The 25,230-nt window shown below is 39.9% G+C and overlaps 1 protein-coding gene across 2 annotated transcripts in view; it reads right to left on the minus strand.

Moving 5' to 3' along the window:
- Positions 1-25,230, minus strand: part of MKLN1 (muskelin 1) — a 205,056-nt gene that overhangs the window by 168,509 nt on the left and 11,317 nt on the right. For both annotated transcript variants that reach the window (XM_075063794.1, XM_075063800.1), the window contains one exon: positions 6,030-6,099. In XM_075063794.1, coding sequence (XP_074919895.1) covers positions 6,030-6,099 — 70 coding nt within the window. The remainder of the gene's footprint in view (positions 1-6,029; positions 6,100-25,230) is intronic.

Genomic DNA, 25,230 nt, shown 5'->3' on the forward strand with positions numbered 1-25,230 from the left:
TTTATGCTCCTTTCTATTTATCTCACTAGGATTTGGACTTCCACTTTTTAAACGATGCCTTTTTATCTCTCACTGCTTCTTTTACATGGTTATTAAGCCACAGTGGCTCTTTTTAGTTCTTTTACTGTGTTTCTTAATTTGGGGTATACATTTAAGTTGGGCCTCTATTATGGGTCTTTAAAAAGCATCCATGCAGCTTGCAGGGATTTCACTTTAGTCACTGTAACTTTTAAATTTCTGTTTAACTAACCCCCTTATCTTTGCATAGTTCCCCTTTTTGAAATTAAATGCCACAGTGCTGGGCTGTTGAGATGTTCTTCCCACCACAGGAATGTTAAATGTTATTATATTATGGTCACTGGCATTATTTTGGCATTACTGAAACATGACTTTTTCAGTTTAATAGAAACTATTCAGCATGCATTCACAAATAGTTTCTCAACCCAAAAGTGCACTTTTCAGCAACTAAACTACTTATCTAAAAACTTTCACCCAGCTCTAGTCAGGAAGTCAGTTTATTAAATATCCCATGGCATTTTTTTAAAATGTGTCAGAGCGGTGTCTGTCTGAACTATAATTAGGGCAAAACAGTAGAACTTATATCACAGAAAGGGAAGCTTTACTTTCACTTTTTAGTTGGGTACAGCATAGTTCACTTCCTGTCCTAAGTAATTTTGGCAATTTGCTATACAGTTAAAACTGTGTTCCAACTCAAAACTAGTTGGATTTCAATGGTAGATAAAATGAACCCCATATATGTGAACTCTAGACTGCTTTAGGAGAATAGATGCTCTACTCACAAACATGTAGGAATGCAGGAAGGAGACAATGACAAAAAGGTGCTAAGCCCTCAGTTTACATAGACTTCGACAGTACCTATTGCGCTCAACACCTTTGAAAAATTAGGCCATAAGACTTCTGCTACACTCCGAGTTTCTGTTCCACAATCTACATGCACTTGTTTTTCTTATTTCTATACCCCTTACTACAGTAATATCTAGGCATGGATATAAAATATATTTAGAATTTTCCTCTCCCCAGCTTATCAAAGGCAGGGCTCGTGGGCATCCAGTTAAAGCTGCCCAACACTTTCAATAGAAGACTGTTTTTAGTTGCTTATAACTTAGCCAAACTTCAACCGTCTGGGCTGAAATTTTCCATGCCAGCTGCCTGCCTCCATCTGAATATTTCAGAAAATTTCAGTCAAAACCGTTTGGCCATTTCTGAGAATGAAGCTAGTGAAAAATAAGTTGTTTGAAAAATCCTAACAAGCAGGACTTTAAATTTGACAGACAGACAGTCTTTAAATCAAGGATGTGCCTTTCGCCATCCCTGTAAAAATCCACTCAGTAGGAACTCTCATTTTAATAGCTAATTTCCCTAACATGCCGTCTGTGCTGCGCAGCACTCTCCCTGCAATTGCTAGGCAACTGCAGGTCATACGTGGTCCAAGGGCATGAACTAAAATCAGCAAGTCTTTCCTGTGCTCTCAGTGACCACCCTGCTGGCCCCAAGCAGTAAGCCACTGAATTCAAATGCAGAGGGAACAAAAGTCATTTACAGTGGGAGTAGATTGGAACAAGCATGTTTGTGAGGGGCACAGGGACTGGAGATTGCACATGTAAAAAGCAGGTAGAACAGACCAGATTACGAGCCAGGAGGAGAGACAGGGACCCAACACAGCAGTGGTGAAGGAGATGACAAGAGATGGATCTGATAAGTAGCTGGGGTGCAGGGAAAGAAGTGGGACTGGCTGGGCAATGACCTGGGTGGATACACATATCTGATGAAGTGCTATCAAAAGAAGTTTTTACATTATAGAACATTTACTTCACTAGACTGTGTTTGTCCACAAGAATTTTCTTGCTTTAGACTCTACACAAGAACCTGTTAAACTATTTCTTTTCTGAAAACTGGGTTTGTGACTCAGATCCACCATTCCACACTGATGATATATTGGCCGCAAGTCTTGAGAGTCCCACGGAATTCAGCCTAGCAACAAACAGAATTCTGATGCCAAAATTTATTTCACTACAGGCATATCAAGAGATTCATAGGTTGTCCGCTAAGCATAAAGACAAACAGCAGAGTGGAACAAAACTAAGTTTCCCCAGTGCCAAACCATGTCAATCTTTCTCTCACACACGCATGCACCAACCCTCCTCAAGACTTGCACAGAGGAACGTCTACACATAAGGGGTATCCTGATCTTATTAGGAGGTCTGAATAAAAACTATAGCCAAGAGAAAAATATATTTTAAATTGACTTAATAGCTGACTTCATATGAAAAATCAAGCTCACTTCCAACTAATCCACTGTTTTGACAGAGCTTAACAAAATGAAGGCAAAACGCGTCAGAGAAAGAAAAAAAGCTCACTGTAGACCGGGGTGGGCAAACTACAGCCCACGGGCCACATCTGACTCTTCACATGTTTTAATTTGATCCTCGAGCTCCTGCCAGGGAGTGAGGTCCAGGGCTTGCCCCGCTCCAGTACTCCAGCCAAGGAGTGGAGTTGGGGGCTTGCTTGCTCCATGCGGCTCCTGGAAACAGCAGCATGTCCCCCCCTCCAGCTCCTATGTGCAGGGGCAGGCAGGGGGCCCCACACACTGCCCCTGTCCTAAGCACTGTCCCCCTAGCTCCCACTGGCCGGGAACCATGGCCAATGGGAGCTGCAGGAGTGGCGCTTGAGGACAGGGGAGTGTGCAGAGAGGCCTGGCTGGGCTCCATGTAGGAGACTTAGGGGTGACATGCTGCTGCTTCCAGGAGCTGCTTGAAGAAGTGCCACCTGGATCCTGCACCTCTGCCCCCCTCCTGTGCCCCAATCCCCTGCCCCAGCCCTGAGCCTCCTCCCGCCCTCCGAACCCCTTGGTCCCAGCCCAGAGCATCCTCCTGCGTCGCTAACCCCTTATTCCCACCCCAGAGCCTGCACCCCCAGTCAGAGCCCTCCTCTCATACACACACACACACACACACACACACACACACACACACACCTGCACCCGAAAACCCTGCCCCAACCCACACCCTGAAATCTTCCTTTCTGGCCCCATCCCAGAACCCGCACACCCAACTGGGGTCGTCACCCCCTTCCACACCACAACCCCCAGTTTCGTGAGCATTCATGGCCCCCCATATAATTTCCATACCCAGATGTGGCCCTCGGGCCACAATGTTTGCCCACCCCCGCCGCAGACTATCCCTTCCCCAAACCAGCGATCCCTTTTTACTACCTGTTAGAAAGGCCGCCCCTTTGAGAATTATTAGGCATAAAGGAAAATGTCCCTACATTCTTAGTAACCATATTAAGCTTAAGAAATGGTTCTTACTTAGCTGGGTTCCAATCTGACCCTATGGTTAGATTATTACTTCTTAGTGGGGGGGGGGGGTTAAGTGACAGTTATGAAATTAGGAGGCTAAATGTTCAATTTACTGATGTCTGTTCTGAACGAAGGAGTGAGAGTAAACTTCTAATTAACCTTCACAATGAGAATAAAGGTGACCTAAGTCAGTCAAGAACTCTGAAGGATCTGAGCTGTAGAATTAAAAGGGAAACACACGTAAGGGAAAGGAGCTTAATTTCAAAACAAACCAAACAAACCAAACAGTTTTTGACCCGAAGCCATGTTAGACACACGAGTCTCCAGTTGCAGAGAACTAGATTCTTGCCAAACAATCTAGGAAAGAAAGTGAGGCTGAATGCTCTAAATATATCACATGACATTTCCTTATTAATTGATATTACAAAGTAATAACATGCTGCCTGCCACAGAGGCTGTAAGGAGGGAGAAAGTAGAAGATGGTTTGCTATCAAGGAAGTTATTTTTCAATCTCAATACTCATTACCTTGTAACCATTCTAGGATGGATTAAGATTGCTTGGAAGTGGGGAACAAAACTTTTTTCTACATTTCCAAACCAACACATTTGTGCTGTACAAGATTAAAAAAACAAGTAATTTTAAACTGACTGAGCAGATGTACTAGTCCTGGGGATCAGAGGAAGTTGGTATGAGAAATATGCCTTATTTGGTTTTCCCTGAATCTCTGGCCTTGTGAAGTCAGAAGACAACACACAGAGATAACCAACCAACCAAATAGGTAAAAAATGATGTCCCCAAAACCAGAACAGGTGCTCATATTACAGTGATGTGGCCATGCATGTACCTAAACAGCAATCCCTGAACAGAAATCTTGACCAACAGGATCCAAAAGGAGTCATTCTTCATCACAGCTTTTGACAACTGCACACATTATGAAATGTTTTCTGAACTTCAAAACCTTGTGGTGCGGGAGAGTTTTTGTAGATGAATTTTTGTGCCAACAGAGATCATTGAAAATACTTTTGCTGAAAGGCTCTAGACTTGAGGGCTGGAGACAAGGTATTCACATTGGATGATCTCACTGCTGTAGAATACTGTCAGTCCTGTTCATGTTTGTTAGCCTTCAGACTGAAACAGAACATTCATCTTTCCAGCCACGCATTTGCCCCACACAGTTTAAGTCTTGCAGCATTTTCTCTTCTGATTAATTTTCTGATGTTTCTTGGGTGGGTAAGTGAGGGGTTACTATTGCTGCACATTATGAACATTCATAAATCTCTGTGTAGCAGCAGGTACATTATATGCTAAATAAATGAATTTAAAAGCAAATCAAAAACAAAAAAAAAAAAAAGATACAGAAGTTGTGATCTAGTGAAGTAAAAGCGACAAGGAAGTTTGTAAATAGTACTGGTCCTGGGGGAAAAAAGAAAATCTCTTGTTGCCTAGATGAGGAAAAATGTAAACTCAGAGTAAAACAACCAGGCTAGAAAACAGAGTAAATAAATGCAGCCAAAAGCACCCTGAGGTCATATAAGTAAGGTTAAGATTTTGTCACAGTTATTTTCAGTAAACATCACAGACATGTCACTTTTGTTTACTAAAAGTAACTGACAAAATGTGGTGGAGTTCAGCACCCTCCGCTGCTGTTCCCACAGTGGCTAGCAACTCTGGGTGAGCATCACTGCCGCCCAACAGCGGCCACCCTGGGGTGGAAGCAGAAAATGTCATGGAGGTCTCAAAATCACAGATTTTGTGACTTCTGTGACAATCTTAGCCTTATATATAAAGCAGGACAAAATCTGTGAGCTTAAAGTGGTCCCAGAAGACTGAAAAAGGAGCACACTCTACCAATATTACTAGACTGTTTAAGAGGTAAGAGGAATAGCAGATTTTGCAAATGTGCAAATCTATTCGTTCAACAGGAAAGCTTACATTTATTGGAGAAAAAGCCAAACAAATATTTTGAAAGAGAAGTGATAGGATGAACAGATTTTCCTTCTCTCAGAAGTTCCAGAAACCAAAATATCATGGCAGAAAGATGACTTAGACACTAAAGCTGTGACATTAAGACAAGTGAACAAGCAGAACCACGTTCTAGAATAGTAATCAGGCAAAAGAACGCAAAATACAATTTACGGTTTCTAACCGCTTACGTGTTTAGAAGTCTGGCAGTGTAAGCGATGAACATGGAGGATATGTGGTCTATTCTAGAGGACAGAATATATTCATTGAAACAAGACTGGTGAGCACAGGAACTCTATCACAGCTCCTCAAGGTGCTGAGGAGATGGGGCCTGCATGGCAGATTCCCACCATTAGCTCAATGACAGCAGAACTTGAATCACTTTTAGTTTTATTCTTGAAGTCTGAAATGAAGAATAAAAAGATACCTGCTAAATTCACTTGTGGTAACATGACATTCTGCCCCAAAAAGGAAACTGCATTAAAAAAAAAAAAAAAAAAACACCAAGTAGGCAAACATGCCCTAGGTGGAAATGTAAATAATCCTGCCAAGAACAGAGACAGAAAAGCTGCAAGAAAGGTAACATTTTATGTATCAGATCACTCAGATCTATCAGTCAATACCAGCATGAATAACCCAACTGTTTAGATTAATAATAGTCAAGATGTAATATAAATTGCAATTTAAAATTTGGGCCTTTGGAAGCCACAATAGGGCTAAGTACTAATGTAGAATTAAAATGCTTACCTGGGGAGGGTAATTGCTTTCTGAAGACCACCTTGAAGACTGATCATTAGGCTTGTCCACTAAAATGTTCCTAAAAAATGAAACACAAAAAGGTATGTTTACAATACTAATTTTTAAACCCAAAACAGTTAACTCGCAGAGAAACTACTACACTTTAGCCAATAGTTCCTATAGTTTGAACACAAACACATATGGTCCTGTCAACAATGCATTTATGAAGCTACTTAAGTTGCTATGTAGTTGTTCTTTTTTAATTTGCTGCATAATTGTGTCGCAGAATCTAATTTTTTTTTTAAAGATAAGTCAAGCCTCTAGTGCTTGCAGTTGTGAAGATAATCCCAAATTGTGAAATAGATGAAAACCAATGCATTTATGTTTACCCAAGTCTGCTGACAACTTGAGACCTTAACTTAGAGAGGCATGAACTGTCTCATTCACCTCAACGGGGCACGAGTTTTAAAGCCCAGTGAGGTGTTATGATAACATTAACCATTTCACTATCATTTTAGTATAATCTAGATAAAATATACTTCTATTTGTTAGACACTAAGTACTGGAATGGAGAGCAATGGAGCTGCTAGCTTGCTTTCAAGTTTTGCCACAGTGGGGAAATTAAAAAATCATCTCACCCTCAAATTTAAAAAGTCACCTTCACCCGTCAATAGGTTTAGACTGATGCACGGAACATGAAGTCTCATAAAATGCTTAACCTGCATTGCCTTCCCATGTATTAAGAGATACCAGTGACCACTGTGTCTTCCTTTGTAATTTAACATACTGAACTATTTTGAGTTGAAAGACAGATATATGAATATGTGATGGTAAGAGGCACAAAGACCAAGTTAGGTGCTTGAACCTCAGTGGACAGAAGTCATCCTATTCCATTTTTTCCTTTGCTCAGGTTGGAGACCAGCTGAGTTCTCTGACCTGGGAAGCCCCTAGTAGGCAAAGGAGGAGGATGTAAAAAGATTTATTATCTCTTCATCTGCTATGTAGGAGGAACTCTACACATATTGACTAGTATAAAATATTGGAGAAGGGAAAGTTTATGTAAAAGCTTAAAGAAAAAAAGGTTAATTGAGAAGTTTAACAGGGTCATTCAATAAGAGTAGCTCTCTCCACATACCAGAAACAGGAAGAAAGATCAACATGTGAGGAGTCTCCGGACAGTCCAGTACTGGAGTAATGTTTAGAAAATATGCACAGGGATGGACTAAGATAGTTGCCTGAAGCCTGAGTTTGAGGACATAAAGTAATCTGGTTACATCAATTGCCTAAGCCAGGGGTGCTCAACCTACGGCCTGTGGGCCGTACATGGCCCACAAGAATATTTGAAGCAGGCTGCAGGCCTTATGAATATAATATATTAAAGGACCGATTCATCAGTGTGGAGAATAGGTCCACCAATGGCTATTAGCCATGATGGGCAGAGATGGTGTCCCTGGCCTCTGTTTGCCAGAAGCTGGGAATGGGCAACAGGGGATGCATTACTTGATCATTACCTGTTTTGTTCATTCCCTCTGAAGCACCTAGCATTGGCCACTATTGAAAGACAGGACACTGGGTTAGATGGACCATTAGTCTGACCCACTATGGACATTCAAAGTTGTGCTGAGGTTTATGTGGCCCTCCTGTGATAAGGTTGGGCACCAGTGGGTTTAGGGCAGTGACCTCCCAAGAAAGCAGAGTACATGATTGCACTTGATGGACCCTCCATAAAACATCTGAAAATTTTAAAGGATACCGCAAAGAGTGTTTGACTCCAAGTGAGGACACGGCAGATCATCAGGAAGAACTAAAGCCAAAGAAAATCAACTGAGCACCAAGGTGGACAGCAGGGAGTTGATCTGAATTTAAGGCCAAGACAAATGATCTGATATCTATGATTCTAGCAGAAAAAAGGGAAGTTACAGTAATTCAATCTCTCAAATCAGTGTTAAAAACTGGCCAAAGAGAAACAATGGAGAGACAGAGCTGCAGAATGGTTTGGCACTGATGGAGAGGAGAGAGAGATGCAGTTTAAATCTGAAAGAAAATAGAGAAGAAAACATTTGAATTAAGAAGTTGCCTGAAAATGCAGAGGGAGAAAACCCAATAAGGGCAGAATATTTTAAACGTACCTTTCCAGATTAAAGATCAATTTCAAGATAAGGAAGGACAGTTTCTAAAGGACTCAACTGGTAGAATATTAACAGAGGGCTCAGTGTATGCTCCCAATCAAAAGAAAAAAGCTCTAAGCTTTTTAAAAGATTTCTTTAAAATATTACATTTTGGAGAAGGGAAATTATACTTGGAGGAGACTTCTACTGTACACCAAATTCCTTACTGTCCCAGATTTGAAGACAACAGCATAGGAGAGAAGGAAACAGGTGCAGCATTAACCTTTCTATAACAACTCAGTTGCTCAGATTGCTGGAGAGAACTGCACCCACGGGAATGGGATTATACATGTTAGTCAGACCCTCGTTTATATATTAGAATAGATTTAATGTTAATCTCAAAATAGTGGGTCTCAAACTTTTTTTTTTTTTTTTTTTTTTTTTTTTTTTTTTTACTGGCAACCCCTTTCACATCACCAGCCTCTGAGTGCGACCCCCCCCCCCAATAAATTATAACACTCTTTTTAAATATATTTAACACCATTATAAATCTTCAAGTCAAGTGGGGTTTGGGGTGAAGGTTGATAGCTTGCGACCCCCTGAGGGATCGTGATCCCCAGTTTGAGAATCCCTGCTCTAAATCCTTACTAAAGCAGATATAGTCTGCAGAAATTGGTGCCGTTACATGGTCAGCTCATGCCCAAAGTAATATTTGCTAAAAGGGATGGACGGATCCCAAAGATCATTTTTATGGGAAATTAACTGTTTGCTGTTCCAGGTCAAAGATCCAGTTGCAGCAATTAAAGAGGATATTGTTGAACACTATCAAATAAATGATAAAGACAAATATAAAGCGAAGCAAGAAGTAATATTTAAGGGTCAGCTGATAAGCAGAGCCTCATTTGAAAGAGCTCAAGAAAAAGTAAAACTAACAGGAGATGAACTGGTTTTTATGAATTCCTTTTAACCTTTTTAAGAAAGTATATTAATCAGGAGGAAACAATGTTTAGACACCACTGAGAAAGATTTTGCTAGAATATAGTGGAACTTTCTGTTTGAAGACTTGTCTCAAAGCATACATTTTATGAAAAAGGAAATCAAGTGATAAGTTATTGGACCAAATGCTTAAAGAGATGAGAGCAATACATTATTTCACCAACTAAGAACAATCAGCAAAAGATGGCTACATACCCTAATGAAATATGTGCAGTTTTTCCTGCTTCTTATAAAAACCTGTGTTGTAATAAATGAAGGGGGGAAGCAGCTTCCTTTCATGGACACCCAGCCAGCTACAAAATCCCTGTTAATAGCTGTTTTTCACTTGTTTTACCTGGAAAGGGTTTAAAAAGCCCAGAGGTAAAAGGAAGGGAGTGGGCACCTGTCCAAAAGAGCCAATGGAAAGGCTAGAACTTTTTAAGATGGGGTGGGGGGAACTTTCCCTTTGTCTGTCTGTTGTTCTTCGGAGAGAGGAGACACAGAGCAGCAATGCTGTAAGACGTTTTAAACCACGTATGAAAAAATCATCAAATCATACCTCAAAACTACTTATCTGAAACCCCAGATATGTAAGTAGATCAGGGAATGTCTAGGAAGACGCAATTAGGTTTCTCTCTTATCTGTGCTAACGCCAGGTGCTTTTGTTTTGCTTGTAATCCTTAAGATGGACCTCAAGAAAACAATTCTCGATGCTAGATTTTTAAAAAAAGCAAATAATAATTAAGCAATAGCCTATGTTCCAGATATATTTTCTTTTTGTTTTTTTAAAAAAATTTACCTTTAAGAACAGGATTGGGGGGTTGTGTCCCCTAAGAGTTTTGTGCCTATGTTGTTTAATTCCTTTGTTCTCTTTCTCAGCTCATGGGGGGGAGGGGCTTGAGCGTACCCTACAGGGAAGAATTCCCAAGTGCACCTTCCTGGGTCCAAAGGAGTTTTATTGCACTTGGGTGGTGGCAGCATCTACCCATCCAAGGTCAGAGAAAAGCTGTAACCCTGGGAGTTTAATACGAGCCTGGAGTGGCCAGTATTAACTTTTAGAATCCTTGGGGGCCACCACCTTCTGCACTCAAAGTGCCAGAGTGGGGAATCAGCTTTGACATTTGTATTTCACATATTCCAAGCTATGAAGTGATTCAAGAACATCTGCAAGTAGCTGGTTTGCCAAAGATAAACAAAACAGATAAAGAAGCTTTAGATAAAGAAATAGGAGAAGTCTTCTTATAAACAATCGTAAGTATGAAGAGTGGTAAAACTCCAGAACTTGATGGCTTCCCAGCAGAATTCTGACAAGATATTTAAAGAGCTATAAACAGGTCTGTAGTACCTTTAATGACATTCTGTTAAGGGAGGAACTTAATCCATGATAGAAGCTACTGCTGCTCTCCCTAAAGATGGAAAAGACTTTACCATATGCAGCTCTTTATAGGCCCTTGTCACCGCTGAATCCTGATTAAGAATTTAGCAAAAGTACTAGCTAACAAATGCAGTCCATGCTCTCAGTTTACATAAACTTGGATCAAATCGGATTAACTGATAGACAAGCGTCGTATAATATTCCCAGAGTATTTGGAATCTTTCATGGTGCCACATCAAAAGAGATGCATTCTTGTTTCACCTGATGCACAGAAAGCTTCCGATAGAATAAAGTGAAACTTTCTGTCTGAAGTCCTGTACCGTAAATTCACAGGCCCCCAGTCCCTTAAATGGATAACTTCTCTTATACCAGCTATAAAACTGTTAACTGAATCAATGGGGTTACATTTTATCTGAATTACATGTGGAAACTAAGCAGGGATGTCCATTGTTTCCTTTACTTTCCGCACTAGCCGTGGAGCCTTTTACACAGGAAAAGCAACAATGAATTCATCACAGGGATAAAACTTACAGGGACACATCAGAAATTAGCTTTATATTCTGAAGACATAGTATTTTAACTAAACGAAAAATTCCTGGCTTTAAAGTAATTTATGCCAAACCTGAAATGTTAGCTCTATATTCGCTAGGCTCTAAAAAAAGTCATCCCTCCAGAAAACATTTCAGTACAAATGGACAAGTTCTATAAAATACCTGGGGATTCAAATATAAAACAAAACCAGAAGAGCTGTATAATTTCAATGTCAAAATCACTACTTTAGCAAATGAAAAAAAAAATAGAGTGCAGAGAAAATTATACAGTTTCATGGTTAGGTAGAAAAGTCAGTCAAAATGACTTTTTTGCCAAAGATATCTTTTTTGTTTCAAAATCTTCCTATAATCGTCTTAGATAAAACTAGCAGAAATGCAAAGAACATTAGAACTTATATGAAATAAGAAAAGACCAAGAGTGAGTAGAGATACTTTGTAAGCACCCATTAACAGGGTGTACTAGTTGTTCCAATTATGCAGTAATATCAAACCAGACAACTCAAAGCAACAGTGGTTTAGGGGTGCTCAAATCCAGCAGTTCTCAAACTGTGGTTCAGAACCCCAAAGTGGGTTGCAACCCCATTTTAATGTGGTCACCACTGCTGGCATTAGACTTGCTGGGGCCCGGGGCTGAAGCCCAAGCCCCACCGACCAGGGCCAAAGAACGAGGGCTTCAGCCCGGGGTGGCAGAGCTCTGGTTTCGGTTCCCCATTCCTGGGGTTACGTGTAATTTTTGTTATCAGAAGGGAGACATGGTGCAATGAAGTCTGAGAACCCCTGCTCTAATTCACCCAAACACTTGATCTTTATTCCGCAAGAAAATTGTGGCAGCGTATATACTGCTAGATTACCAGGGTTTAAATTTAAAAAAAAAATTATACCTTCCAGAAAGGTATAATTATTGCTCTGCAAAGGCTATGCTATGATTTGGGCTAGAACTAGAGAAGATTCCTTTCACCAATGTTTAATGTTTGCAAATTATCCAGATTTCAACTCAAACCACAAACCATTGAGTTTTAAAGATTAGGAGAGCCAGGAAATACATATGGTTGGCAGGGTGTTCTAAGTATTTTATCTTATTTAGAAATTAAAAACTTGTCTAGATGTTTCATATAGAAAACTAACTTTAGTATAAGCAATGGCTTCTGATCCATTAGGAAACAGAGTTACATATATACACAGCTCTACCCCGATATAACGCTGTCCTCAGGAGCCACAAAAATCTTATCGTGTTATAGGTGAAACCGTGTTATATTAAACTTGCTTTGATCTGCTGGAGTACACAGCCCCGCCCCCGGAGCACTGCTTTACTGCATTATATCCGAATTCGTGTTATATCGGGTCGCGTTATATGGGGTAGAGGCGTATATAGGCTCGATCATCTCTCATCCGCTAATAACGATGAGACTACTAATAGCATCTCAATGAAAAAGGAGGAACACAGTCCGAAAACAGCAGAATGGTTCCAAAAAAAAACCATAGAAGCTTGTTATGGAAAAGTTATCAATTATGAACCCAGCAAATTAGAGAGAGGACAAACAAGTACTTCTGTATTCAGACTTTGAGTAGTGAATAAGTGGTAACTACCCTCTTGCAAGACAACAGCACACTGATGAGCAGAGTCAGTAGTTTCATTCAGTTTAATAAGAATCACCAGAAACAACATCTCCTGGATGGGGTAAAGATGCTCTCTCTGTAATGTGGTAACATCCTGTTCAAGGGATATTTGATATTACTACATAATGTTTCTCTAATTAAAAAAAAACAACAGTCATAACGATCATCATTTTGTTTGATATTCACATAGCAAACATATGTAAGGCTGTTAAAACTTCCTAAATAAATAGTTTCAAAAAGGAGTAAAGTCACAAGAAAAAAAGCAATGTTCTTGTATCTCCTCATCTGTCAGAAGGATAACTTTTATATACTGTCTAAAATGGCATAGAAGGATAACAAGAACTGAAGGATGATTAATTCCTGCAGTCGTTTAGTGGTGCAATAATTCATTTTTTTTAATTTGGTATACTTCTTTTAGTGAATGGACTACAATTAACTATTACCCAAAGGCCTTTTTTATAGAGCAGCAAGTAAACCACTATTGGCGAACAAACAGCGATCTATACATTGGACAAAGAATGCCTGCTCACTCAGGAAACAGGTCATTTGATTTTAAATAGCACTTAGTAAACTTCCAGGCTCCTTAGAACTACCTAAAGGCCTGTCATATGATTGGACAAAAATAATAAATCCTGTATCAGTCCTGATTATTCTGCATAGCAAGTCATATTTTTAAGTTTCAATGTCCACATTTAACATTTTGGCCCATTTTTACATACATATCTACCCATAGAGAATGCAACCCGATATAACACGAATTTGGATATAACACGGTAAAGCAGCGGGGAGCCCCAGGCCCTTCAAAGCACCACCCAAGCCCCGCTGCTTTACTGCGTTATATCCGAATTCTGCCCTGGAAGAAAAAATTTCTTCCCAACCCCAAATATGGCGATCAGTTAAATCCTGAGCATGTGAGCAAGACTCAGCAGCCAGCACCCAAGAATGAGTTACTACAGAGAATTCTGATCCCATCCCATCTAACATCCCCTCACAGACCACTGGGCGTACTTACCTGCTAATAATCAAAGATCATTGCCAAATTAATTGCCAAAATTAGGCTGTCCCATCATATCCCCTCCATAAACTTATCAAGCTTAGTCTTGAAGCCAGATATGTCTTTTGCCCACCACTACTCCCCTTGGAAGGCTGTTCCAGAATTTCACTCCTCTGATGGTTAGAAACCTTCGTCTCATTTCAAGTCTAAACTTCCTAGTATCCAGTTTATATCCATTTGTTCTTGCGTCCACATAGGTACTAAACTTAAATAATTCCTCTCCCTCCCTAATATTTATCCTTCTGATATATTTATAAAGCGCAATCATATCCCCCTTCAACCTTCTTTTGGTTAGGCTAAACAAGCCAAGCTCTTTGAGTCTCCTTTCATAAGATAGGTTTTCCATTCCTCAGATCATCCTAGTAGCCCTTCTCTGTACCTATTCCAGTTTGAATTCATCCTTCTTAAACATGGGAGTCCAGAACTGCACACAGCTGGAGCACCAGGCCTTTTAAATCACTGCAGAAGCCAGCCCAGTCCAGTCCAGCATGGCATACTGGCTCTTGCCAGTATGCCATACCGGACCAAACCCGATATAACGCGGTCTCACTTATAAAGCGGTGAGTTTTTTTTGGCTCCCGAGGACCACATTATAATCGAGGTAGAGGTATAGTATCACTCCACCTCCTGACCACTGATTTGTTTCCCTCAATTTGTAATAAGTTGCAAGAAAATAAAATGGTTTCTGCCAAAAAATAAAATGAAGTAAGGGAATGTGTGTGCACGTACATATACTGTATGAAATGCAAGTGTAATCTAAATATATCCACATTGAGAGGCATCAGTCAAATCACATTTAGTGGTAATGGACAAAGAACCAACTCACTAATTCAAGGAGGTGCAGAAGTTGTGGTAACTGTCTGGTTTCCATACGTGGAGAAAGTAATTGGGAAGGAGATAGCATTAATTAAAATTCTTGCTGGCGGATTCCTATCCAACAGTGATACAATGGTTATAAAGGCAGTGCCAAATCCCAAATCAATTTCAAAGTATTACACAAATAGTCTGACTCTACATAGTTAAACACCTCAGTATCTAGGGAATGAGCTGGTGAAATACTGGATTGTTTGACTGCCACATTCGTGATACTGCAGAAGATTCCAGCGTGATCATTTAAAAAAGAAAAAAGCAGGTTTTGGTTTTTTGCTATATTCCCCTTTACTCAAAAATCCTTTATGTAGGACATTTTCTAATCTGACATTTTTCACAGAGTTTAGGAATTCCTGGCACGTAAGGAAAATTGGCTTTAAAATGCTGCAATAGCGCAAATCCATGCCCCGTTTTTCATAATCATTTCACTAATTTAATAGTGATTTCATTTGTGGTAGGACCCAATGATTCTAATTAAGGATTATGGCTCCCTACTGTATCAGACAGTTACAAACAAAACTCTACTTCAGAGAGCTCACAATTTACTTTGACAAAAAGCAACAGATGAATAGGCAAATGGCATTTGGGGGAGTACAAGGTAAAACAGGTATATTTGCGTAAGTTAGCACTTGCAGGTGGCTGTTAAACTTTAACAGAAAACACAGACTAACAGATTCAAACTGTTGCTGTTTAACATTTGTAATTTGAGGCTGATATCCATAAAAGCAGTAGCTCCAGAGTCACATGCACCTGTTTTAGATTTCCAATCAATTTTCTTAAATAAATTCTCCTACAGTAACAGGCTGCACAAAGTTTGTTTGGGGTTTTTTAAGATAATTTTCTATTGTTGGCTATAGGAGAATACTCAAAAACTTGGAGAATTTAGTTACCTTCAGCATTTGAATGATTCTTGAATATTGTAAATCCTCACATGGTAATATCTAGCTTTGAGAATGATTGCCTTTTATTTGTTGCTATTTTTTATTTTAGATGGTTACCAAAAAACGATTTAATAAGCAAACCTTCTAACAAAAGGGGTTTTTTTAAATACGTTCTGAACCACTCTAACTTGGCTCTTTTTAATTTTTAAAGATCTTTGGATCATAGAAATAATGCACCTTACTAGTAAGTTTCTCCTAAAAGTCAAAAATAATTAACATAATCCAATGACAAAGCTGACAGTCACAGATTAATCAGAAGTGGGTTTAATTTTGTAACTGGTATCTGTGGTGCTACCCCAAAACTCTCATCAAATTTAAGACTTTTTGTGGTCCCAAACTGGGCTTTTGTCCAAAGTACACTTCTTAGGTGAGCCATATCTGCTCATATTATGCACTTTTATTATTTCTACTGAGACTAGTCAATTATCAGAAAAACTGAATTCCACTCCGACTAATCCCTAGGAGCTGTTTACTTGGCATCATTTGGACCTGTTTTAAGTTTCTATTTCTCTCAATGGGATGTGTGAATATTTTGCCTATGTCATCTCCAGGGATCCAGTCTGGGTCTTATCTGTATATTCCTACATTGGGAACAATATTTTATGGCTCACCATGCCATATGTATTTAAAGAACTCATTTTTCTGCAACTAGAGATTCAGCAGCTCTCATTGTTGCATGACTCCCTCTTTTACATTCACCTTTAGCATGTCATCCAGTTGTTTTATTTAATTTGACAAAAGTTAATTGTCACTCACTAGATTTCAACATTTATCCCCTTTTGCTTATTTCTTTTAATAGCCCTGCCCCTTCTGTTTCTACTACTCATAACTTTAGGGTTATTTGAAACTCAGCTTTGTTTATTTACAAAATGCAAATACAAAGGAAGTTCTATGGATGCATATACAATGCTTCAGTACTGCACAAGAAAACTGAACATCAGCTCCTCATCCACTCCATTAGGCAAAAGCCTGACAGCAGGTCTTGCTTTCTGCCCAGCAAGGAAACAAAATTCCAGACTTGAAGACACTCCACTAAGAACATCCTGTCCTTGACCCTCAGACACGCAAATTTAAGCACAAGGAGCTCAAGTACCTCAGATGACTTGAACTGTCACAACAGTGCGGAGGGAGAAGCTGTTTCAGATAGCCAGGAACCAAGCTAATACGCATTGCAATTATGGCCTTAAAGACATGGGACCTGCCAGTTTGAGAAATCACATCCCTCCTTCTGTCATATTACCAAAAGTTGGGTCAGCAGATAAGCACAAGCTGAGGCCCCCTCAATTTAAAAGAAAGAAAGTTATTATTAGCAGCATGCTATCTGGAAGTGGCCCTGAACTCTGAGTTCACTCCTCTCCCTTCAACTTGTCCAGAATAGCCCACATCTGTCCACCTGCAAGGCATGCTGCAAATCCCATTTATTTTCAGAGGGTTTGGGAGAGACGTGGATGGAGTCTGTGCACTGAAGATTGAAATCTCTGGCAGAGGTGGCTTCTCCACTTCCTCTTCTTGGCTTCAAGGACTCTGCTGAATTTATTTTTGTAGTTAGTAGTTTGCTTGTATTTCATGGGGCAAAAGCAACTAAAGGTCAAGAGATTTTTCTATTTCATGGATACTTAAATACAAGAAATTAATTCAGTTAATCATATGGGACTAGAGATTTACCCTCTATATGGGAAAGCAGTTAGTTAAAGGGCTTGTTTCCACTTAAAATGCTAGAGTGGCACAGCTGTGCCACTGTAGCACTTCAGTATAGACACTACCTATGCTGACGGGAAAGTCTCTCTCATCAGGGTAGGTAAGAGCTAGAGGCGGAGCTAAAGCAACTGAAGAGTTCTTCTGTCACCCTAGGCTATCTACATGGGGAGTTAGGCTGGCTTAAAAACACTGCTCAGGGATGTGGATTTTTCACACTCCTGACCAACTTAGTTAAACCAACCTGATTTTCTAGTGTAAATCAAACCAAAGCTTAACAAACAAACAAAAAAAGTCACAAATCAAACTCTTGCACAAATCAAACTCTTGCACAAATCAAACTTAATAGCCACTTATCCCTCAAGTAGTCTTCATTCAGCATTCAATGTGACAGCTTATCCCATCACACTTTTATAAATTAAGAAAAAACAGGACCAATTTCTGTCAAACCTTGCAACCTACAGAAGTTTGCATTTTCTTGAGCATTCCTGTGAGTACATTATATGACTTGCAAATTTCTTAACACTGTAGGAACTGGAATGGGCAAAGCAGGATCAAAGATTTGTCATAGAAACAGCAGCTCGACTATACTCTGAAAAATACAGTACAGTACTTACCCACAGTTGCTACAAGCAAACATGAATAAGATGAACATATTAAGGGAATTCTTTACAATATGACAATCATACAAGCTTTGTCTCAGACAAAAAGGGAGCATTTTTACCACAGGATAGCAGATGCACATTACCTATTCCACTACAAAATCATAATGGAGATATGGCACTGTTTAGTTTTTACCATGTGGTTGACTGTGGAGTAAAAATGACAGTGCCTTGTCTCCACCAGGATTGTTAATAGGAATTCCTCCCCCACTCCTTAAGATAACTATGGCTACATATTCGCTGCAAAAAAAATGTTAGACTATTCACCATCAAAAATCGGTTGCATTTGGCTTGCAGAGGTATCACTAATTCTATCTTCAAGAATATTGACAAATTGGAGAGGGTTCACAGAAGAGCTACAAAAATGATTAAAGGATTAGAAAACATGCCTTATAGCAAAACTCAAAGAGTTCAATATAGCTCATTGAAGAGATAAAGGGTGACTTGATCACAGTCTATAAATATCTACACGGGGAACAGAAATTTGATAACAGAGCTGTTCAACTTAGCAGAAAAAAGGTACAGCAACATAACAGAATTCAAAAAAGAACTAGATAAGTCCATGAAGGATAGGTCCGTTAATGGCTATTAGCCAGGATGGGCAGGGATGGTGTCCCTAGCATCTGTTTGCCAGAAGCTGGAAACAGGCGACAGGGGATGAATTACCACCTGTTCTGTTTATTCCCTCTGAGGCACCTGTCATTGACCACTGTCGGAAGACAGGACACTGGGCTAGATGAACCTTTGATCTGATCCAGTACGGCCGTTCTTATTATATGACTGGAAAATGAAGCCAGATAAAACTTTGGGCCGTATTTCTAGTCTGAATTTATCACTGAGGGGGATTAACTATTGGAACAACTTACCCAGGGTTGTGGTGGATTCTCCATCACTGGCCATTTTTAAAATCAAGATTGGCTGTTTTACTAAAAGCTATTCTTTAATTCAAGCACAGCTACTGGACTCAAGGCAGGAACTGACACAAGGAAATCCTATGGCATGTGTTAAGCAGGAAGTCAAACTAGACTTGAACAAACAGTCCCTTCTGGCATTACAAATCTATTAATCTATTGAAAGTACCTTTCCACAGTCCACAAAATGAGAAAAATCTACATCAGCAAATCGACTAACAGAGAAAAAAATTAGCTGATGCCCCCAAAACATTGACACGAAAGGACAATCATATACATATCTTCAGTAATCCACTGCTCCTATTTCTCATCTCCACCAACCCAAAATCCAGTTGGGAAGCATGACGTAAATCTACCCTGCCACCCTCCCAGCCTTGCCCCTCAATCATCCAGGATATATGGTAAGAGTGTTGCGATTCTGTTCATAAACGTTTATAATAGGAAAGCTTTAACCATTTCCTCAGTGACAAACTGATGCAAAACAAAAAGTTAGATTAACTCCAAGGTAAAAAAATCCATATTTTAATTAATGGAAAAACACAAGCAGAATAATTGCAGACTAAGAAATTTAGTTCAAATATACTTCCCAAGAGTTCCATGAAACAACAGCACTCACCTTAAGTTGCTAATGACATTTAACAAAACAAAGCTAGCACAGTATTCGCTGCTACAGCAACTTCAATCCAGAATTGCATACAGACTGCCTCTTATAAAAGTAGTACTGTTATGTTTTTGTACCTTTTAAAATTTGTGTTGTGACCCAATTACACAGTTCTTTTTTAATGAAAGAACCAAATTTAGTTTTTATAGACTCATTTCTAATTTCTTAAGGATATGAACCAACACAAATAGGTGGCTCGTATTGCCACAACGTTTTCCATAAACAAACTTGCTGTTCAGAATAGTAGAGCTTGTGCTCACATTTTGCATTACAGCTAAGAGGTTTCCAAGAGCACCTTCAGAGTTAATTCCTCACTAGTTCTTTCTTTTCATGAACCCAAATAAATTTACTATAATTTATGTAGCTTCAAAGCTGTGATGCACTATTAACTCTATTTACAAGATTTGTGTTTTATTTTTAAAAGAATTAATCAGATTAATGAGGTTTACGTTTTTCTGTGTCACCTTCAGAATAAAGATGAACACAGTATCAAGTTTTAGACAAAGGGATAACTAGAGTTACTCCTGACTTACACCAAATGGAGTTACTCCTAATTTACGCCAGGAAGAAAGGAGAATCAGGCCCCTAAGGTCTTTTTTGACATAAGCTCTATCTTTTGCATTCTCTTAAACCTCTAATACTTTAGGCTCAACACAGAGTCACGACATATTTAAGACACTACAGGAGCGTCTAACCTATGCATTTCCATTCTACACAGAAACCATCTCTTGGTATTGCCAGAAAACCAGAGTAACACAACAGACAACATACATCTGTGTGAATCTCGGTTATTCTTCGCAGAATTTTGTAAGATCGCCGAAGAAGTTGGGCAACTGTCAAACAAAAAAAATCCATAAAAAATATCCATAAAGTAAGTTTTTAATGAAAGCTAAGAATTTTAAGACATTCAGCAATGATTCGGCAATATTGTAGCATTGCTCTTACACAAGCATCACAATACTATTAACTTTTCACTACATAGGAAGGTGAATTCCTGCTTTCATAAATCTGATTTAAGAGCTGTTCACTTACATACAATCTCTCTGCCATAACCATACCTGTTAACATGTACCAGCCTTATAGATTCGCTCTTAAATCTCTCAAATACACTGCATGCTCAAGACTTGTTTATTTCTAAATGCTTTTAGGCAAGTACAGTAAGACTCATTTACAGAAACTGATACAGTGAAATTCTAAGTACAGTGAAGTCAAATTTAATTTCCCAATGTGCTAAAATATGCAAACTAATTCTGAATAAAGTGCATTTCCACCTGAGGAAGTTGTTCTGTGAAAACATGACCTTGCTCTAGGAGTTACCATATTTAACAAACATATATGCTATTTTAAATGAATTGTTTGTATACAGTTATGTTAAATTACAATGAAATTATGGTTGAGTTTTACTTTGTTCAATTGGATTTTGAACTCAAAAAAATTCACCCTGGAAATTAACTTCATACCAGGTTGTCTTCAAAGTGTACTTTGGAAAATTCTGTCACATAGTAAGGGTTTTGTTCCACCCCTGTTATTTTTACCTGAAGACAAGTTCTTCTGGGCTTTGAAATCTGCCCTAATAAATAGCTTGAAAAGTCTCTCCCCCCACAACTAGTCAACAGAAAACCATTATTCAGGCAAAATGTAATAACCCAAGGGATTGCAAGATCCCCTGCCCCCCAACCCACCTTTAACTTATACTTGACAGTTTTCTTACCAGGTACATCTTCAGAAGTAGTACAGATTAAGGTGATTAATTGATCAAACTCAGCCATGAAAAGCAAATACCTGAAGTAAGTTATTCTTACTCTCAAGCTAATTTACTCTCATCCAGAACCGGTTTTTCTTCAATCTTAATGATTCTTTTGTATCACCAATGAAGAGATGCTACTGGAAATCCAGCAACTCTAAACTTTGCACAGTACAATAAAGTAGTGTAAGAATATCTCAGACTCAGACTCGTAGGTCAGAAGGGACCAATATGATCATCTAGTCTGACCTCCTGCACAAAGCAGGCCACAGAATCCTACCCATCCACTTTTATAACAACCCCTAACACATGACTGAGTTATTGAAGTCCTCAAAATTGAAGACCTCAGCTGCAGGGAATCCACCAGCAAGGACCCATGCCCCACGCTGCAGGGAAGGCGAAAACCTCCAGGGCTCCTGCCAATCCGCCCTGGAGGAAAATTCCTTCCGACCCCAAATATGGCGATCAGCTAACATGAGCATGTGGCAAGATTCACCAGCCAGCACCCAGGAAAGAATTCTCTGCAGTAACTCAGATCCCATCCCATCCAACATCCCCTCACAGACCATTGAGCAGACTATCTGCTGATAATCCAAGATCAATTGCCCAAATTAAACTATCCCATCAACATCCCTCCATATACTATCAAGCTTAGTCTTAAAGGCAGATAAGTCTTTTGCCCCCACTACTTCCTCGGAAGCTGTTCCAGAACTTCACTCCCCTATGGCTAGAAACCTTCGTTTATTCCAGTCTAAACTTCCTAAATCCAGTTTGTACCCATTGTCTTGTGTGCCTACATAGTACACTTAAATAATTCCTCTCCCTCCTAACGTTAATCCCTGATATATTTATATAGAGCAAGCATATCCCCCTGCAGCCTTTTTGGACAGCAAAACAGAGCAAGCTCTTGAGTCTCCTTTCATAAGGCAGTTTCCATTCCTCGGATCATCTATGTAGCCCATCTCTGAACCTGTTCCAGTTTGAATTCATCCTTCTTAAACATGGGACACCAGAACGGCACACAATATTCCAGTGGGGTCTCACCAGCACCTATATAACGGTACTAACACCTCCTTATCCTTGCTGGAAATACCTCGCCCGATGCACCCTAAACCGCATTTGCTTTTTTAACGGCCATATCGCATTGGCGGCTCATAGACATCCTGCTATCAACCAATACTCCAAGGTCCTTCTCTCCTCTGTGCTTCCAACTGATGCGTCCCCAACGTATAATCTAAAATTTATTATTAATCCCTAAGTGCATGACCTTGGCACTTTTCACTATTATATTCATCCTATTACTATTACTCCAGTTTACAAGGTGGTCAGATCTTCCTGTATAGTATCCCGGTCCTTCTCCGTGTTAGCAATACCCCCCAGCTTTGTGTCATCCGCAAACTTTATTAGCACATTCCCGCTCTTTGTGCCAAGGTCAGTAATAAAAAGGTAAATAAGATCGGTCCAAAACCGATCCTTGAGGGACCCGCTAGTAACCTCCTTCCAGCCTGACAGTTCACCCTTCAGTACGACCCGCTGGAGTCTCCTCTTTAACCAGTTCCTATCCACCTTACAACTTTCATATTCATCTCCATCTTTTCCAATTTAACTAACAGTTTCCATGCGGAACCGTGTCAAACGCCTTACTGAATATCGAGGTAAATTAGATCTACCGCATTTCCTTTGTCTAAGTAATCCGTCCCTTCTCAAAGAAGGAGATCAGGTTGGTTTGGCACGATCTACCTTTAGTAAATCCATGTTGCAATTCGTCCCAATTACCATTGACCTCATGTCCTTAACTACTTCTCCTTTAAATTTTTCCAAGACCTTACATACTACAGACGTCAAGCTAACAGGCCTATAGTTACCCGGATCATTTTTTCCCCTTTCTTGAAGATAGGAATACGTTAGCAATTCTCCAGTCGTACCGGTAACAACCCCCGAGTTTACCGATTCATTAAAAATCTCCGCTAACGGGCTCGCAATTTCATGCGCCAGTTCCTTTAATATCCTTGGATGTAGATGTGTCCGGGCCCTCCGATTTCACCCATTAAGCTGTTCAAGTTGGCCTCTACCTCAGATGCGTATATCACCTCCATATCCTCATTCCCGTTTATCATCCTCATCATCCTAAACTCCTCACAGTCTTATTAAAGACTGAGGCAAAGTACTTATTTAGATATTGGGCCATGCCTAGGTTATCCTTAACCTCCATTCCATCCTCAGTGTATGCGGCCCACTTCTTCTTTTCTGTTTTCTTCTTATTTATGTGGCTGTAGAACCTTTTACTAATTGGTTTATTCCTTTGGCAAGGTCCAGTTCTACCTGGCTTTAGCCTTCCTCACTTTATCCCTACATGTTCTGACCTCACTAAGGTAGCTTCCTTGCTAATACCGCCTTCTTCGCACTCCCTGTAAGCTTTCTGCTTTTCCTAATGCCCTCTCTGAGATGCTTGCTCATCCAGCTTGGCCTACAATCCTGCCCATGGTTTTTTCCCTTTCTTGGGATGCAGGCTTCCGACAGTTTCCGCAGCTTCGACTTAAAGTAATTCAGGCCTCCGTCCGCATTTAAATCACAGTGTCCTCCATCCAATCCACTTCCCTAACTAATTTCCTTAACTCTTAAAATTAGCGCCTTGAGAGTCAAAAACCCTAATCCCAGATCTACCTTTGTATTATCTTTCAAATCTAGTTTGAATTGAATCAGCTCATGATCATCGAACCAAGGTTGTCCCTACCACCATTTCTTCTACGAGGTCCTCACTGCCTCACCAAAACCAAATCTAAACTATCCCCCTCGTCCGTACTTCAACTACTTGGTGAAAGATCCATCCGCTATCACATCCAGAAAAATCTGACCCTATTATTTGCAGCACTTGTCCTCCAGTCTATATCTGGGAAGTTGAGTCTCGCATGATCACACTTTCGCCTTATGGTTACTTCGTTAAAGACATAAAGAGGTCTCTATCCATATCCAAATCAGATGTCCCGTGGTGTTTGTAGCACACCCCAAGCACTATCTCAGGGGAGACGTCTAAGTAGCTTTTTTACCGCAGTGGTGATTTTGCCCAGACAGACTGTCTTATCATCATCACTTCTATTTCATTACAGTTAACCCATCATGATGTACAATGCTACTCTACCACCTTGCTTTCTCCTGTCTTTTTAAACAACACATAGCCTTCAATACCTGTACTGCAGTCATGATCTATTCCACCAGGTTCTGTTACCCCTATAATATCCGGTTTCACTTCCTGCACCAGTAGCTCCAGTTCTCCATCTTATTACCTAGGCTCCTCGCATTAGTGTACAGACATTTTAATTTTTGGCGTTTGGATACAGTGACATTCTTTACCACCGTTTGTGCACAGACCTTCTACCACGCAGCAATCACCTGCTTCTAGTTTCTACTCCCGCTTTTCCTCCTTGGGTCATTCTTCGGTCCACAAGCGTAATCCCTCTCACTTTGTTTACTTCCCTCTCCAGGTTAAATTCCGGCGTGGAGATCTCTTGGACATCTCCAACCATCTCCCCCAACTTCCTAGTTTAAAGCTCTCTTAATGAGGTCAGCGAGCCTCATCCTAGAAGTCTATTTCTCTCCTTACTTAGGTGAAGTCCATCCCAAGGAGAACAGTCGTCTGTCTGTAAATGCTTCCCAATGACCGTACATCCCAAAGCCCCTTATAGCACACTGCCTGAGCATCTGTTAATCATCATAATCTTGTCACTCCTTCGTCGCCCTGCTCTAGGAACCGACAGAATCCACTGAAGATCACCTGAGCTCTGATTTCCTGAGCGTCTTCCCCAGTCTGGCATATCCTCCTTGATACAGTCCAGCGAGTACTGAGTAACTAGCCGTATCATTCGTTCCCACATGAAGGACTAATTTATATTAGTTAACAATGAAACCTCTGAAGAAGTGTAATCTAGTAAAACACTGATTAAAGAAAGCAGGTATGTGTTACCAGAAAGTATTAAAACCTTTCAAGCAGTTAGCTTATACTTTTCATACATTAGATAAAGAGGTTATAGAAGAGTTAAAAATTTGTT

Source organism: Chelonoidis abingdonii, chromosome 1, assembly GCF_003597395.2.
Source record: "Chelonoidis abingdonii isolate Lonesome George chromosome 1, CheloAbing_2.0, whole genome shotgun sequence".
NCBI classification, from domain to species: Eukaryota; Metazoa; Chordata; order Testudines; family Testudinidae; genus Chelonoidis; species Chelonoidis abingdonii.